Here is a 17,002-nt window from a genome sequence, read left to right as displayed (position 1 = left end):
TCAGTGCACCCTCATTTTTTTTAATGCAAATACGTAATTAAACACTAAAATTACGGTGATTCATTAGGTAACTAAACACTAAAATATATATTTCATTATACTTTGTATATATAAATAAGGAAAAATAAAAATAATAAAACAGTTTTAGTGTTTGCTAATCGATCGGTAGTGATTAGTGATTATGATAGTCGATACTTGTAATAATATATATATATATATATGCAAAACTGGATTAAGCCTTGAGGTAATAATTACATGACCATCAATGCTATTCTTGAGTGCAAAAAAGAAAATGAAAAAAGTTTAAGAACAATATTTTGGTTAATTCAATGATTCCATAATGCTATATTATGCGTTAGTAAAATTGAAAAATAAATTATTTATCTCAAGTAATATGACATATTATTGTTGATGTCCAAAAATAACTTCAATAGCTGAATTTATTTTCTGGGAAATAACAGCACGAATCGTAACTCATACACTGATCTATCTTAACACAATTTTCCACACCTACCAATCACAAAACACAGTTAAGATATTCCGGCATAGATTCTCTAATGTCTAAGTCAAATATTTGGTATATAAAGGAAGGAAAATGGTTTGAGAAAACCTAAAATAAACTAAAGTTAAGTGGGATTTATGGTGTTCCAAGATGGTGCACAATAAAATAATGTCCTATTGAATAAAATTCTTATTCCCCGCTTCATTGACTCACATATTCAATTATGGTTAGATCAAATATGGTTAGATCAAATATGAATTCATGTATCTAAAAGTTCCTGAAGTGGATGAGGAGCCTGGTGGAAGATGGAGCTTTGCCATAGAGGACAATGCCCTTCCACAATGTCGTTCCCTTTAGAGATGGCAAAAAAATCTAAGCCCAGCTCAGATCCACAAATATCCGAAAGATCTGGATTCAAATGTAAGTGCATTCTGAAAATCGAATATTCGGATCCGCATTATTTTTTAATTAAATTATTTTATTAGATTAAAAAATGTATAAGTTAAATAAAAAAATCAATCATATGTGGATTTTTGGTAATGTCTTCATTTGTAATGGTTTTAAATGAAATCTATGTGGATTTGTAGTGTTTTTATTTGTGGATTTGTGGTGGTGTTAGACTTGAATTTATGCTATTTTTATGTTTGATTTATATTATGGTATTTGGATCTATGTATTTATGGTATTATTGTATATTATTCTAGGTGTTGAATTGTTGATTGTTGAATTATTATTGGATTTTATTTTATTTTTAGATAAATTTGTTGAATTTTAAATTATATTTGAATTTATTACGTGGATTCAAATATTAAAAAAATCCGCTCGCAATCCGCACGAGTATTACCCACATTCAAATCCACATATATTTTTTTTATGGATTTAGATGTAATTACAGATCTCAAAATATGAATCTGGATCTAAATTTTGTCATCCCTAATTCCCCTACCTGAAGGACATCGCCAATGAATTCTTATTGTTAATAATTATATATAAATTTATAGTAAGAGTTTATGTTGACTTTGAAGTTTTGACTCATCCAAATTATGTGTTTGGTAATGAAGAATTTGCATTTCAAACTTCTTATTATTTTGTGATATGTATGTATGTACACACACACACACTTAATTTATTGTGGGTCTTAGGTTGAATTTCTAACCCCTTTCTTTAATAGCTTATTTGGTTTAAATAGGTTACTTTTAGTGGGCAATTGCATCCTTGAATCCAACCCACTCTCCTAGTGGCTTTAAGAGATTTTCGCTAGTTGAGGGTTGTTGCGAGGTCATTGTACTTAATTTCTTTGACTAGAGGACACATTTAGAGCACATTTCTCTTGGCTAACTTAGGTCATGTTTGGAATTAAGGTGCTGTAGCAGCTAGTGTTTGCCAAAAGCTACATCTGTTGTGGAAAAAAAAACAGTAATTATGAAAAAAAAAGTTAATTATATGTAGTATATATAAATTTTAAATAATAACTTTGACAAAATTATTAATGATATAATAGATTTTCTATCATATAAGTGAAAAATCATATCAATACAGCTTCCAAGCTACAGCAGCTAGTGTTTACCAAATACTTTAGTATTGTATCTTTTAAGGTACAGCTGCCCAACCTCAATTCCAAACACAGCCTTAGATAAGTAGATTCCTAGGTCACACAAATGGATTTCCAAGTAGAACTTGACGCGTTATGAGGTGTAAAGTAGGAGTGAAAGGATTTCATAACCGGGTTTTGAATAAGATGACCTTTTCATTTTTTTTTCATATTGCAAAAGTAATAAGAAACATATAGGGGTAGACCGGTGCGTTTGCAGATCACCACATAGATTTTAGGTTTTATTTATAAAGTTGGCTCAACAACAGTAGATTCCAATTGAGCTTAAGTCGACTGTATTTTTGGTGCCATTAGAAAAAATCCAACCTAAACATTGATTCCCTAATTTTTAATATTAGGAAGCTATGATCGGTGTTGGAAACTAATTGTTGAAACATACAAAAATTTTAGTGAACTTAACGTATATGTGGTAAAGTTATTGTTAAAACTTTCCCACATAATTAATTCTCCTTTCAATTCTTTGTGATCAGTGAGATGAAAGAATCACGTGTTGTATCTCGTTAACTATAATACAAATTAATTTATACACCCAACTTTCTAAGAGAAAGATTACTCTAATTAACAACACATACAACTGAATTATTGTTAAATAGATTGTTTTATACGGTTTAGAAGAAAAGACCTTCTCCTATCAAATGATGATTATAATTATTATTTTTGTTACTTGATCAAAACTCAGTTAATTTGAGAATGATTGTAATATTAAGCTTGTAGTTGTTGATAGGGGTGGGCAAATCGAACCAGAACCGAAAAAAATTCAGTTTGGTTTGGATTTTTTCGGTTTCGGTTCGGTTTTTTAACTCTCAAAAATCCGAAATTATAAACACTGAACCGAATGGTTCAGTTCGGTTCGATTTCGGATAAAAAATTTAAAAATCCGAACCGAACCGATATTAAGGTATTTTTTGTAATTTCACTATGATATATATACCCAAACCACAAATTCTACACCAATCTCTCACTTTCAACTACACAAAATCACGACCGCACAAACCACACACCCAAATCTTAACTCCATCTGCCGGTGGCTAATACTGCCGGTGGCTGATAATGCCGATCTGCCGCTACCGTTCCTTCCATTGCTCCCTCGCCAGCCAGCCAACTCACTTACTTGCTATGCTTTCTCTCTTTTTCTTTTTTTTTTGAAATGGGTCTTTTTTTTTTAAATGACTCTTTAATCTTTTGTAATTTCATGGTTGCTTTACTTATTATTACTGTATTAGATTATTAATTGTATTTGATTTTATTAGCTTTGTTTGGATCTGTATATGTGATTGGATCTGCAAATGTCACTGTTGCTAGGTGAGAAACAGAGAAAGTCGCGAAGTGGAAAGATAATGGAGGAATAATATCATTTAGATCCATCTCTTTTATATAATATTAGTGTGGCCCAATACTTAGGAAATGTTTGCATATAAGAATTCTATTGTGGCCTAATTTGTTTGTAAATTTTCAAAATGGTCCTTGACCGAAAGTCAAAATTCAAATACCGTTAAAAAAACTGAAAAACCGAACCGAAACCGATAGGTCGGTTTCGGTTCGGATTTTATTTTAAAAAAACCGAACGGTTTTTTAAATTTTCAGATCCGAACTGACGCCCACCCCTAGTTGTTGAGGGACTTGTTAATTCTAGCATCAACGAAACACATGAAAGAAATTCATACATCATCCACTGGTTCTTGAAAACATTTACTTCATACAATCTATTTGGAAACCAATGACGTGGGTTTGATTTCTGTTGGACCAACTTCTTACATTAGCAAACGAGGAAGACGATTAGATATAATCATAAAAATGTGTGAAAAAGTTGTCTTGGAATTTAATGAGAATGTAAACATTAACATTTATTTGTTGACAGGATGAAATCCACCGACATAAATACTACTTCGCATTTACTAATCTCCACGAATCTCTTTTGACAAAGCCGGGTTGTGAAAGCAGATTGATAAGGTAGATAAATATTAGATATTGTTCTAATATCAAATTAAGTTAACATGATTAGGTTACATTTTAATTGAAAGTGTTATTAGATCTCATTCTAGTCTAAATGGCTTACTAAATTTTGATAATGCCTTAAGCAAGATTAGATGATACTCTAATTTAAATGATTGTATAAAAGAGATTTTGATACATAATTGCAAAGGAAATTATAAAAGAAAAGTTTTTATTAATCAAAAGGTTATGAAAACAATTACAAAATTTCTATATTTATAATAGGATAAACCTACTTCATAAAGTTAACTTAAAATAAAAATTAAATAGCAATTATACTTTAAATAAAAAACTAAAACACATATCATAATTGATTCTAATTAAAAATGAAGCATATCAAAATATCGAAATAACAAAATTCTAAAGTCTTGAAACGATGACTTACATTAGTCTGCCCCCTTTAAAAGAAACACGTGCTCGAATTTGGATACAATTTAGAGGATGAGACTTATAATATAAGAGCAAATCATCTTGTAACTCTTGTTGTCTTCCTCATCAATCTTTATTGAAACTTTGAAGAATCCATATTTTATTGATTCCTTACTTATGCATTCTTCAAGGCAATAAAGACTTCCAAGAAACGAACAATGATAAAAAAAAAAAAAAAAAAACTCTTGCCTTTCTCTAATTTTTGCTCATTGTACTCACCGACAATTTTACCTTTCAGTCAAATCTTCTTTAAGAATAATCCTTTTTATTTTCAATGTGGGTAGATATAATCATGTTAATTATTGTTGGATCTCTTCAGCTTGATTTTGCTGCACAAACTCGATCATACTATTGGGCTCAATGCCCAAATCAAAGTACGTTCTATCTCTTCTTTAAAAATCTTAGATAAATCAATAATCCCATCATCTTCTACTTTCAGTAGTGTAAAAAGAAAAGGTTCAACATCATCACAATGAAGAAAATAATCTTTCATTGATTGTCTCACATCAAACCATTCTTGGATTTTATCTTGTCCTTGTTGAATCCTTGATTCTTGTAGTTGTTTCTACCATTCTAAAGCATAACATGTTAAGACAATTTAGAGAAAATCATTCATCATGCAAATCCAATAAAAAAATCCTCAAGATAACAATCAAAATCCAAGATATTTTCAATTTTAAGGAGACAATGTGAATCTTGATACCTATTTTTGTCAGCTTTTTTTTTTAAATTAAGATAACGTTCACATTTTGAATTAGAATGAGAGTCTTGAAAAGTGAGAATATTGGATTTAGGAGTGTGGAGTGGCTGTAGGAGTAAATTGTTTACTTACACTGGAATAAGAGTATGAAATTGGAATCAAAATCTAATTTATATGTTTATTTTGTTTTGAATTGGGAGTAAATAGTTTCAAATTAGAGTTTTAGTTTTATTTAAAGAATTATAGTTTTTAATTACAAAATTAATAAAAAATATTTTAAAATAAAATATTTATTTTATTATAATTTTAAAATATTAATAACTATTAATATTCTTAATTATGTAAATCACAATTTTTTAATTTTAATTATGTAAATTAAAAAATATTTATAAGAGCAACTTAATAATATAATACAAAATTAATATTTTCTTAGAATAAACTATTTATTATTATTAATTATTAATATTAAATAAACATAATATTGTTATTTTTAATTTAATAAAATAATATTATATTTAAAGAAGTTTAATAATAATAATATTATTATTAAATATAATTTATAAAATAATATAATAATATTATTTAAATAAATATGATATTATTTATTTTATTTTATTAAATTTAATAAAATAAAAGTAAAAAATGGAGGGGAGTAGGAATCTACTCCCACCTCCAATATGAAAGTAGAAATCTCACTCGTCAGTCGTCACTCGAAAAATAAGTGGAGCTCACAGGGTAGGATTTTCACTCCTCCTTTAAAATATGCAAGTAAACATTTAAGTGAGAAGAATTCACTGCTCACTCCCACTCAAATAAGTAAACATAGTATAAAAATACAACTAATGACAAAACCATAAATAACCTAATTTTCAACGTTTGGTGTTGTCGACAATTGGTGTTTGTGATTTGGAGTGGTGAGGGTTAGATATAGTAGATATAATCACGATAAACGCAACGGTAGCTAAAGATTGATCAGAATCGCAATCATTTGGTTGGAAAAATGACTTGACGTAGCAGCGGCACGTGGTGGTGAGGTGGCGTTTTGCGACAAAGATTGCAGCAATGACGGTTGATGATGATGGTTGCTCTTGATGTGCGGCTAAAGGGGAGGGTGTTAGTGGTGTCAAACTGTCAATCGACGGTAAAGGTAACTAAACGATTGCGGGTTGAGTGATGAAGCTTGCAGGTTTGGAGGGTTGCTGTGGTGAATTGGTGATTTATGGCGGGGAAAATCCGAGTGTGATGGCAAGGGTTTTGGTCATCGACTAATGGTTATTCTGGTGGTGGGCTGAATGACAGCAATGGTCGAAGCGACGACAGCTGAGGTGGCGGCTAGAGTTTTATTTGGGAATTTTTGATTTTTTTATTTCATTGGTGGATTCAATGAGATGAATGTAAATAGCCAGAAAACAGTGTAACTAACACAAAACTTTTATAATACCAATTGACATAACAAGATAACGAAAGTAGATTAATGGGTAAATAAACACTAAATATCGTTTTAGTACTAAATCAAACCTAAGCGATTAGATTACGCTGTATTCGAAGCATGATTAAATCTTGTTCTAATACAAATGACTCAATGAATTTTGATAATATTTTAAGCGAGATTCAATGACCTTATGATCCACACAACTCTACAATAAAAATTTCAATAGCTAGTTCCAAAAGAAATTATTAAAAAAGGAATATGATCCTCTCCTGATCTGAACCCTACTGAGCTTTTAAAAATCTTTTGCCATGTATTCTTTAGTGGTAGTGTATAGGTAAAATTTAACTTCTTTTATTTTTTTATTTATTAACAACCAATTAACAATTGATTTATTTTCTCAGAATATAATCAGATCAGGAGAGAATCTTGACCCTATGAAAACAATAACAAGACCTCCTTATTTATAATAGGGTAAACCCACTTCTCCAAGTTATACTGAAAATAAAAACCTAAAACACATCATAATTGACTCTAATTAAAAATAGAAAACATCAAAATACCTAAATAAAAAAATTCTAAAATCTTAAAATAACATCTTTCTTTTTTTTGTTCAATAAATAACAATGGCTAAATTAAACCACATAACCACAGCCATGACCAACCCTATTGAATATTTGCAACACAAGCACACAATGTTTCTATTAGTCAACAAACCAACCATACAATTCTAGCTTCCACGATAGGTAGTGAATGAGAATGGTGAGAGCAGCAGAGGAACATGAAAATGTTCTCGCTTTTGTGACTCCCTGATCTCAAACACAATAGAAACATAGGGAAAAAATCCTTCTGGACAGTATTTACCAGTGTTGAAAGTTATCTTGTAAAATCCAGGGTTCAAGTCTTCAATCATGCCCATCAATTGACCACACCGTCCATCTTTATTTGTAGTTGAAGACCCCTGGTACACCCACCCACTGACATCTGTTTCGCCAAAGAGGGGACGTGGTTGGATGCCCTTCCACATTTCCAAACATACCTCAACACCCGCAGCTGGAGACCCTTGAGAAACATCCAAGACATGTGTTGTAATTGGTAGTCGAGTTCTTGTAGGGATTTGAGATATTTTCCCTGCTGAAGCTTCAGTAGAAGCACATAGGTGTCCTTCTATGATGCTCACACGATCTTCTAGATTGAACAAGGAAAAAGAAAAAATTAACATTTATCGAAACATTAGGGTAGTTGGTAACAATTCAGGAAAAAAATGCTAGAAACAAAAAACATCAAGTCCTTAAAAAAAAAAATTGGATGGGGATGAGAAACCTCACCCGCTAAACACCAACGCTGCTCCCTATTATTACTCAAACTCAGTTTAATCATTTAATTTTCTTTAAATCGATGGTCTGTACTAAAGTTTTGTTTGGTATTAAGATGGTGTAACTTTTATGCCACGGCTGCAATGGAAAAAAAGCTATAGCTAGAATTATGAAATAAAAACTGTTAGTGTGTGATAAATATGTTTTAAATAATAATTTTAACAAAAATAGCACAGATATTTTAGGCTTTTCATGATAAAGTATGCAATCAAATCAACTCATCTTCTAAGCCACATTAGCAAATGTTTACCAAACATTTTAGTGTTATAACTTTTAAGCTATAGTTGTCCAACCACAATACTAAATAGGGGCAGTGACACTTAATCCAATTCAGAATTTGTCTGTTCAAAAATAAATTTTCATATTTTTCCCTTCATCTCCATTTTTCCATTTTTTTTCTTCCCTGGACAGCAAACTTGATTCTACATAATCAGAACAGTTGATACACAGAATGAATAATGTATGTGTTCCAAACAAATTTTATTTGCTTATTGCATGACGGAGAGAAAATAAATTTAATCTAAGGGATCAGAAACTAAATTGCATCTGTAGAGCAAGTGCAAGCAAAGATTACCTACTTTTTCAGGGGGGAGACAGGGAGAATTAAAGGTCCATAATATCGTCTATCCACGCATTAGTTGCTTGTTTCCTAACAATTAAATGTAGTGACCAAATAAAAAGCCCTGCTTGATTGATGGTAAAAGGGTACCTTCTGCTGTTTTTGCAGTTGCAGAATACTGGAAAGTTGCAGAAGAAGCTTTTGCTTTAGCTGAGAAGAGCTTTGCCAGACGTAATTCAGTTATTTTCATTTGCTCCTGAGCAGCAATCTCAAACTCAATTATGGGCCTGTTTGTGTATCGTTTCTGCCAAGACCAACACAGATAATAAATTTTATTAAGCATCCAATCTGGTACATTAAAATGGGCATTGTAATGAACTTTGTTTGAGCAAAACAAAAGCAGAACCGCTGCTGGCCTAGTAATATCAATTATTCAGCAAAGTTGAAGGATGAATGCATTTCACACTAGGGTTATCTTCTGCGGATGAGTAGATGCAAGACAACATCTCTGCTAGGAGCAAAAGTATACAAAATGTAATAACCATAAAAAATGAAACAGAGTGGGGCGAAAAAAGATCTTGATGTGCTGAGAAATGTTCTCTGTTTGAGAAATATTATCACATAAAATCATAGACTGACCGCAAAGAAGCAATCTATGAATCACTGATAAAGTAAGTCAATAATATAAATTACTTCAAGTTCAAAATGCTTTTTCTAATGTGAGTAAAGAAAGTGGACGGCAGTAAGATTAACAAACCTTCAACTCAGCAAGTATTTCGGCAGCCATCCTCCCCGATGCACATATAATAAATATAAATCCAAATCTCAGCCTGTACCGATTATTCCAGTCGGACAGTTCCTACAACATTTTGAAAAAGGAGGGAAAAAAAAAAGCACTTATAGGGAGAGATAATTAAACAAGTGTTAAGCACACATAACTCATTCCTAGAAATAAGGCCACATGCCAAGTAGCACTCATCCTTACATGCGAAATCTTAGCTTAGCAATGCGAGACTCGATTACAACAGGAGAAAGGAATTGACATATTCATTTGACTAACCTGCGAGCTAGATTCATTAGCAGTTGCTAAAGCAGTGGACTGCTCGGCCTTGCTCCACCTACCACCATCCAAAAAGAAATTAATAGGATATAAAAAATAAAATAAAAAGCTAGAATCTATCAAGTAATTGTAATAAGAGACGAGAAAAGAGTAAGAAAAGAAAACTGTGAAGACGGAGATTGGCCGATCTGAGGATGAGCCGAAAATGCATCAAGCCAGCCGTTTACATCAACCTTTATATTAATTCGTAAGTTGTTGAAAATAAAATTAGAATTTCACATAAATTAAGGGGGGGAGAGAGAGAATCTGAGCGAAGAAAAGCGATATGACGAAAGTCAATACCAGGTTGAACCAGATGTGTCGAGCTGCTGAGACGGCTTGATTCAATGATGCAAAAGGTGAGGCCGACGCCATCTCTTTCGCAAATTTGGTGCTACCGCAGCATCCCAACAACTCCTCCTCATCCAAAACAACCATCATCTCCTCCATTTCTCGGGTGTCTGTCGATCACTCATCAATCAACCCAATATATTCTAATAATACCATTCATTATTAAAAAAAATTAATATTTGACGTAATCACCTACCCTTTTTTATGGCTTATTTAATAGTTTTTGACGTGATTTATTTAATTTTATAAATACTTATCAAAATTTTTGTTATTATTTAATTGAGCTTTTAACCTGTCGACCACTCATCAACCAACCCAATATATTCTAATAATACCATTCATTATTAAGTAATTTTAATATTTGACGTTAATTATCTATTTAATATGTCTTATCTAATAATTATAAATATTTATTTAATAGTCATAAGTGTTTATTTAATTCTATAAGATATTATGAAAATTTTTATTATTATTTGGTTGAGTTTTTAATGAAGATTTTGAAATTTAAATAAATTATTTTACTTCAACTAGTAAAAATTTAAATTTTAAGATTTTTGGGGATTTTAGAAGTAGAGGTTGAAATTTTTTTTAAATATTAAAATATCTAAAATATCTTCTATTTATTGAACAATCTTATTTTATTTTTTTATAACATAACTAAAAAAACTTACCTATTAAAATAATTTTATAATTTTTAATAAAAGTTGTTATTAACAACCAAACAACTAAAAATTTTTAAATAAAAATTTTACTTGTAAAAACTCTACTAATAAAAACTTTACTTAAATATACTCTACTTGAAAAGATATACCAAATAGAGCCTAAATGCTTATATAATTTCAAAAACTCTTAATAAATTTTTTATTATTATTTAATTATTTTTTTAATAAAACTTTTAAAAATTAAATAAATTATTTTACCTCTACTAATAAAAGTTTAAATTCTAGTTTTTTGAAGCAAAAGTTGAAATTTTTTTAAAATATTAAAATATCTAAAATATTTTTGACTTATTTAATTATTTTATTTTATTTTTTATAATATAACTTTTAAAAATTCACAATCAAACAATTAAAATTTTTAAATAAAAACTCTAGTCATAAAAATTCTACTAACAACAAAATGTGGAAAAAGACAAAACAATCAAAATCCTCCTAATTGTAAAGAGAATATACTAACAACAATCGGTAGGCGTCCCTTTTCTTTAACAGAATCATAAATAAAAAGGATGCCATTTCCTTTTTATTTTCTAATATGTTAAGTTAACAATGATGAATTTGGTTAATGAAAATCGTCGTCAATTTTTCTCCAAAAATAATAATGATAATAATCAAAATGTACAAACGTGTTATGCGGCAGCGGTTTAGGGTGCTTTCAGTCTTTTCCTTCGATAGCATTACAACCATTTTAGGAAAGTATTAATTGGGCGTTGTTAAGTTACATTAACCTTAAAAGTTATAATTAGTGATTTAAAATTTGACGACGATGAAAATTTTTAGCTTCTTTTTATTTTTTTATTTTGAAAAGAACCTCTTTTTAATCAATTTCCAAAATGTTGGATAGAAATTGAAGACGCGCCGCGGACCATCTAATCGAACTCGCGCCTGATGAGATGTGAAACGCCTTGCCCCTTCGGCCACGGTGACGTCTCTCAAAAAGTTGTCCATATCTCTCTTGCAAACGTTCTGAAGATGAACCAAACCTGTCTGTAATAACTTGTGATTGGTGAATTGAATCGAGAGAGAAGAGATCGTTTCCGCATTCCCTATTCGTCTTCCCGTTTTTCCAGCTCTATCAAGTTCGTTCAAGATGGCTTCTGCTCAATCACAGGAAGACCAGGTAAGCTTTTCTCTTCTAAGTTGTTTGCATGGTCTGTATTTACTTCGCCTTGGCGATGGCCGATGTCGTTGGGGTCCATCACATCACTTGTGTTTTGGCTTTTTTGTCCTCTGTCTCGATTACAGGTCTTAGAAGAAGAGACCTCATTTGTAAGAATATTGACACTAAACAGGCCCAGGCAATTGAATGCACTTTCAGCTCAAATGGTATTTAATTTTTATCATTCCTTTTACTTGTTTAATGAAAAACCGCACCCCATTTATTCATATTAAACTCATCTTCTTGCTCTTTCTCCTTCTACTTTACTATTTTCTGCCCAATTCTAATAATTTTTATTTGCTTTTCAATTCGAGTTATAGATTTCTCGGTTATTGGAACTTTTCCAGCGCTATGAGACCGATTCGAACGTGAAGCTCTTAATTCTCAAGGTTTATTTCTTCTTCTTCTTCTTCTTCTTCTTCTTAGCATAAAATAGTTTTTTTTTTTTTAAACCGTAATCCATGATATTGGTATGAATTCAGTAATATCTATCTCTTTCATTGTAATTGCAAGCCGTTCTTTTTCAGTCTTGCAGCTAACGCATAATTATTTGTTTCTAGGGAAAAGGAAGGGCATTTTGTGCTGGTGGTGATGTGGCCGCAGTTGTTCACGGTATTAATGAGGGTATATTCCATCCTTCCTTTTGTCCTATTTCAGGAACATCTGAAGAATCTCATTTGTCCTAGTGAAGCTTGTTCCATGAAAAGTTCACTGCTCCTTGTTAATCATTTTTTACAATAGGTGATTGGATATCAGGTGCCAAATTCTTTTCCAAGGAGTTCATCCTGAATTATTTGATGGCAACGTACACCAAACCCCAGGTGACCCATTCTACTAAACCTTGTATTATTTGTGGCATTCACCTTCCAGATATACAAGTTTTTCCTTATAGTTGGCATGCAATTGGTGCTCAAGGTTTCAATTCTTAATGGAATTGTCATGGGAGGTGGGGCTGGTGTTTCAATACATGGTAGATTCCGAGTTGCTACTGAGAATTCGGTGTGTAATACTGCTCTCTTTTTAGTTATTAAGGTTAAGTTGTTACAATTTTCAGTTAATCACTGATGATGATAATTTCTTAATTTTTTAGCATCAAGAACACTGAACTGATATTGGTTATCTGTATTTTCTAAAATATATAATCTACTGGTAAACAGTGTGAAAGCATGATGAACAAGAAATTAATTCTGATATAACTGGAATACAAACTCTGTTCATACAAACTGATGTGGCACCCACATTATCTTTTTTATTCTGGTGAAAATTTGAGGCATGTGGCTACGATATAACAATTCCACATTAGTTTGTACAAATTCACTTTGTACAAGAATATGTATAGATGGCATTACCTTTCAATAAATGCGTTTTCTTGTAAAATTAGTGGCTCTAACCTTATTAGTAATTGTGTCTCGGTATTCTATATTGCAGGTATTTGCAATGCCTGAAACAGCTTTGGGACTTTTCCCCGATATTGGTGCCTCTTATTTCTTGTCAAGACTCCCTGGATTCTTCGGTAATGCTAGCTACTTTCTTTATTTTCTTAAACATGCTCTTACTTTAAAAGTTCTTGCGGCCCTTTCAAATGTGGAGATGTTGTTTCTTTCTTCCATTTATGGGGTTTGCATCCCACTTGAGAGAGCTCTTTAATTCAAGGAAGAAGCGGTCCCATCTCTCCTTACCAGTTGATCTCCTAGCATAATCCTTCCTATTCCTCTTGTTCTATCAGCTAATCCTAGTGTTGAATTGTGTTCGTGAGATTAAAAAATTGATAGGATAAGTGTTTTAGTTTGAAAATATGTGGAATTTTCTTGGTATCTATTAAAGGATTTTCTGATCTGTAAAATGAGTTATCAGTAATGCTACTTTGACAAAAGGATTCTTACAAAATTTTGACAAAAACTTCAAAACACAGCCGTTGAATGAAAAAGGATTATTAAATAGTAATAGTGCATGAGATATTGATCTCTCCTTGTTGCTGCACATCCACCCACCGACGGCACACTGCCAACCAATGCCGGAAACTGGTTCAAAGGCACTGGTGCTGGATCCTAAAGAGTTGGTTGATGGTGTGATCAATCTAAAATTCTCCGGTCAACAGTTTGGTTTTTTCGGTGTCGGTGCTGGTAGTGGCAGTAGCTTGATTTGGTCTTTGGTGAAAGGGTTTGTGAGGTAAATATTTTGATTTGGGTAAATTCTAATTTTTTGTAACCAGCCATCAGGTGAATTCTAAAATCATCTTCCCTTTAATTATTCTTTGGGAAGAAATATTTCGTGGAGTGGATGTGTTGGTGTTTGAGAGAATAATATCACCGACATAATTATTAATCATGCCGAATTTTGAAAGCAATATAGGAAAGGAGGTGAAAGAGATTTTAGTTGATGATATAGAGTCCTGATGATAGATTGCCATGAAGTACATATTGTTGGTCAGCTGTTTTAATTTTTTCCCTTTTTTATTCAACTTAAGTTGAACGGCTGTGTTTTGGACTTTTTTGTCAAAATTTTGTAAGAATCCTTTTATCCGAGTAGCATTACTAATAAGTTATATAGGGTAATGTGTCTATTTTGTTGTTGTTTTAACTTTTGTAGATGATATTAACTTGAACTTCTCTTATTTTCTTAATTATCTTCTACAATTTTTGGCAGGAGAATATGTTGGTCTGACAGGTGCAAGGTTGGATGGTGCTGAAATGCGTGCATGTGGTCTTGCTACTCACTTTGTCCCCTCATCGGTATCCATGACTATAATCACTGGACTGCATATTCTCAAAGGATAAGAGATAAAATTGATTGATTTATTTATAATAGGATGCTGAAGTCCTGAAGCTAATATTTGTTTTCTAGAATCTGAAGTTCAATCTTCATTGCTCTAGGTGTGGAAACTGCAATTAGTAGGTCTAAAAACTTGTTAAGCCCAGTCATTTTAGCTTAAATTTGGTGAACTGTTTTTTTCAATTTTGGAAGATCTCCTGTTCTGGCACTGTTTGATGATGTTATTACTAGAATAAAATATGAATAATTAGTGGTTTTATGGGTGCACGTGCATCTTATGTATTGACCTCCAAGTCGTGCACTTTTTAATTTTATTACTTATAATCATGTGAGTACTCTTACCATTTCGATGCTACTTTTTTTACTTGATTGACAGAGATTAGCTTTATTAGAAGAAGCATTATACAAGGTAAATTCAAGTGATCCAGCCGTCATTTCAGCAGTTATCGATAAATTCTCTCTGGAACCTTATTTGAAAGACCACAGTGCATATCATTGGTAAAGTATTCTATTTATAGCTTTGCTTTGTATTGGTTGATATAAAATAATTGATTTGGGCTTATTGATTATTTTAAGTTCTTTACCAAGGCTATTGCACTCAATGCTCAGTTTAGTCTCCCACCAAACCCCCCCCCCCCAAAAAAAAAAAAAAAAGTTCCGTGATTACTCTGTTTTTGATGGAGGAGAGGTGGGTGGGAGAGAGGTTGCTTGCTTCCAGAAAGGTCACAACTGAATTTATTCCTGGGAAAGCAGTTACCTATGAATTTACAGCTTTTGGACTATAACTATGATCTTCTGCATGTACTTTATGTGCAATTTCCATTTTTATGGTTTTAGAATATTCCCGTCAGCAATTTCTTGTCTACAATGCATGGACAATAAACTGATCAGAATTTGGACTAGTCAAATCAGAACATGGACTAGCCAATCTAGATTTGCTATGTTTTCCTTTTATCCTTATATCAGTGGTTGCTTCGCTTAGGATGGATGTCATTGATAAGTGCTTTTCTCGAAGAACAGTTGAGGAAATTTTATCTGCTCTGGTGAGTTGATGATGGGTTTGGTTCTTTATGGAGTCAAAATATTTTCTCTGTAAATTACTTCATTTTCGTTTAGGTTGTTCTGCTTGATCATGAAGAAAATTGTTTGCCGTAAATAAATTGATCCATCTTATGCTTTCTTACATGTAGGAGAGCGAGAGCACCAACAGAGCAGATGCTTGGATTTCTGATGCCATTCAGTCCTTGAAGAAGGCGTCACCAACAAGTCTTAAAATTTCTCTTAGATCGGTATGTGTTTAGCATTCCTTTTGTAATGACATTTCATTATGCCGAAAGTTCTTTTGAAGTGCTTGCTTATTTGCAATTTTTGAAAGTTGGCTGGCTAAAGCTGGATTTGTTCCTTTTATTTCAGATTAGAGAAGGGAGGCTGCAAGGTGTTGGTCGATGCCTTATTCGCGAGTATAGAATGGTCTGTCATGTCATGATGGGAGAAGTTAGCAAAGACTTCTTTGAGGTTTGCAACCCATTCAAATGCGCGCACGTGTGTGTGAAATAATTTTCCATTAACGAGTTCCTTACTTAAAGTAAGAAGGAACAAGCTAAAAAGTACAAAAAAAAAAAGGTTTCAATAACAATCTTTGAAAGTCTGTGAAAGTTTGTTTGTTATACAGGGTTGCAGAGCCATTCTATTAGACAAGGATAAGAACCCGAAGGTTGGTGAATTCTCTTCCATATCCTTTCATCTGTGCTTCCATGCTCCATTTTTGGGTTTCGGAAACTAACTCCTTGCAATTGCACTCAGTGGAAGCCGTCTAAATTGGAGCTAGTCAATGACAATATGGTTGACCAATATTTCTCCAAGATCAATGATGACAGATGGGAAGATATAAAGCTGCCTGCTAGGTCGAACTTGCCCGCCACAGCCATTGCGAAGCTCTAAGTAATTGTGAGAATGAGTTGGTATTGCTGCAGCTTGCTGCCATGCTTGCCTAACAGAATTTGTCCAATGGAAGTAGATGAAATCCTTGTCCGTTGCTGTTCTTTCAAACAAAATAAGGATTGAGCTTTGTTGATGCTTCTTTGTACCCCCTTCATAGTGTACAATACATGAGACTGACAATACATGAGACTGTTTCGGCTCTGGCTTATCTTTTGAGGTGTAGGTCAGGGTGAGGTTAGTTTACCTATAGGCTTCGATGAGCTTGCTGATTTGTGATGGCAATAGCATGAACAAGAACATTGCAAGTATCCCTAACCATCAGCATTTACAATTTATAAAGTTTCTGGGGGGATCTTCCAAACAAA

General features: G+C 32.4%; 2 protein-coding genes across 4 annotated transcripts; one reads left to right on the top strand and one right to left on the bottom strand.

Moving 5' to 3' along the window:
* Positions 1 to 7,267: 7,267 nt before the first annotated feature.
* Positions 7,268 to 10,220, bottom strand: LOC18046918 (uric acid degradation bifunctional protein TTL). Of its 2 annotated transcripts, none has more exons than XM_006445457.2 (6): positions 10,002 to 10,220; positions 9,825 to 9,892; positions 9,660 to 9,717; positions 9,357 to 9,458; positions 8,750 to 8,903; positions 7,268 to 7,849 (listed from the first exon to the last, which is right to left on the bottom strand). In XM_006445457.2, exons 1-6 carry the CDS (start codon positions 10,146 to 10,148, stop codon positions 7,395 to 7,397), a joined length of 984 nt encoding a protein of 327 aa, XP_006445520.1. In that variant the 5' UTR covers positions 10,149 to 10,220; the 3' UTR covers positions 7,268 to 7,394. The 2 variants fall into 2 exon arrangements, with proteins under 2 accessions (XP_006445520.1, XP_006445519.1); XM_006445456.2 differs by having other exon boundaries at positions 7,268 to 7,852; positions 10,002 to 10,216.
* A 1,343-nt stretch (positions 10,221 to 11,563) lies between these two features.
* Positions 11,564 to 17,002, top strand: LOC18046917 (3-hydroxyisobutyryl-CoA hydrolase 1). Of its 2 annotated transcripts, none has more exons than XM_006445454.2 (14): positions 11,564 to 11,885; positions 12,011 to 12,091; positions 12,245 to 12,313; positions 12,485 to 12,548; positions 12,681 to 12,745; positions 12,840 to 12,923; positions 13,353 to 13,437; positions 14,571 to 14,656; positions 15,073 to 15,194; positions 15,679 to 15,739; positions 15,887 to 15,985; positions 16,110 to 16,211; positions 16,369 to 16,410; positions 16,500 to 17,002. In XM_006445454.2, the coding sequence occupies exons 1-14, from the start codon at positions 11,856 to 11,858 to the stop codon at positions 16,635 to 16,637; spliced, it is 1,128 nt and encodes a 375-aa protein (XP_006445517.1). In that variant the 5' UTR covers positions 11,564 to 11,855; the 3' UTR covers positions 16,638 to 17,002. The 2 variants fall into 2 exon arrangements, with proteins under 2 accessions (XP_006445517.1, XP_006445518.1); XM_006445455.2 differs by having other exon boundaries at positions 12,666 to 12,745.

The sequence above is a fragment of the Citrus clementina genome, unplaced genomic scaffold (genome assembly GCF_000493195.1).
Source record: "Citrus clementina cultivar Clemenules unplaced genomic scaffold, Citrus_clementina_v1.0 scaffold_3, whole genome shotgun sequence".
NCBI classification, from domain to species: Eukaryota; Viridiplantae; Streptophyta; class Magnoliopsida; order Sapindales; family Rutaceae; genus Citrus; species Citrus x clementina.
The sequence above is the reverse complement of the archived record's forward strand: the minus strand, read 5'-3'. Positions and strand labels throughout refer to the sequence as shown.

Bases quoted from the DNA above. Each gene is read 5' to 3' on its own strand.
- LOC18046917 (XM_006445455.2), top strand. From the start codon at position 11,856: ATGGCTTCTGCTCAATCACAGGAAGACCAG. The intron at 12,549-12,665 runs GTATATTCCATC...TTTTTACAATAG, and splicing joins TGTTCACGGTATTAATGAGG to GTGATTGGATATCAGGTGCC. The intron at 15,986-16,109 runs GTATGTGTTTAG...CTTTTATTTCAG, and splicing joins TTAAAATTTCTCTTAGATCG to ATTAGAGAAGGGAGGCTGCA.
- LOC18046918 (XM_006445456.2), bottom strand. From the start codon at position 10,148: ATGGAGGAGATGATGGTTGTTTTGGATGAGGAGGAGTTGTTGGGATGC. The intron at 9,893-10,001 runs GTATTGACTTTC...ATTAATATAAAG, and splicing joins GACACATCTGGTTCAACCTG to GTTGATGTAAACGGCTGGCT. The intron at 9,459-9,659 runs GTTAGTCAAATG...AAAATGTTGTAG, and splicing joins CTAATGAATCTAGCTCGCAG to GAACTGTCCGACTGGAATAA.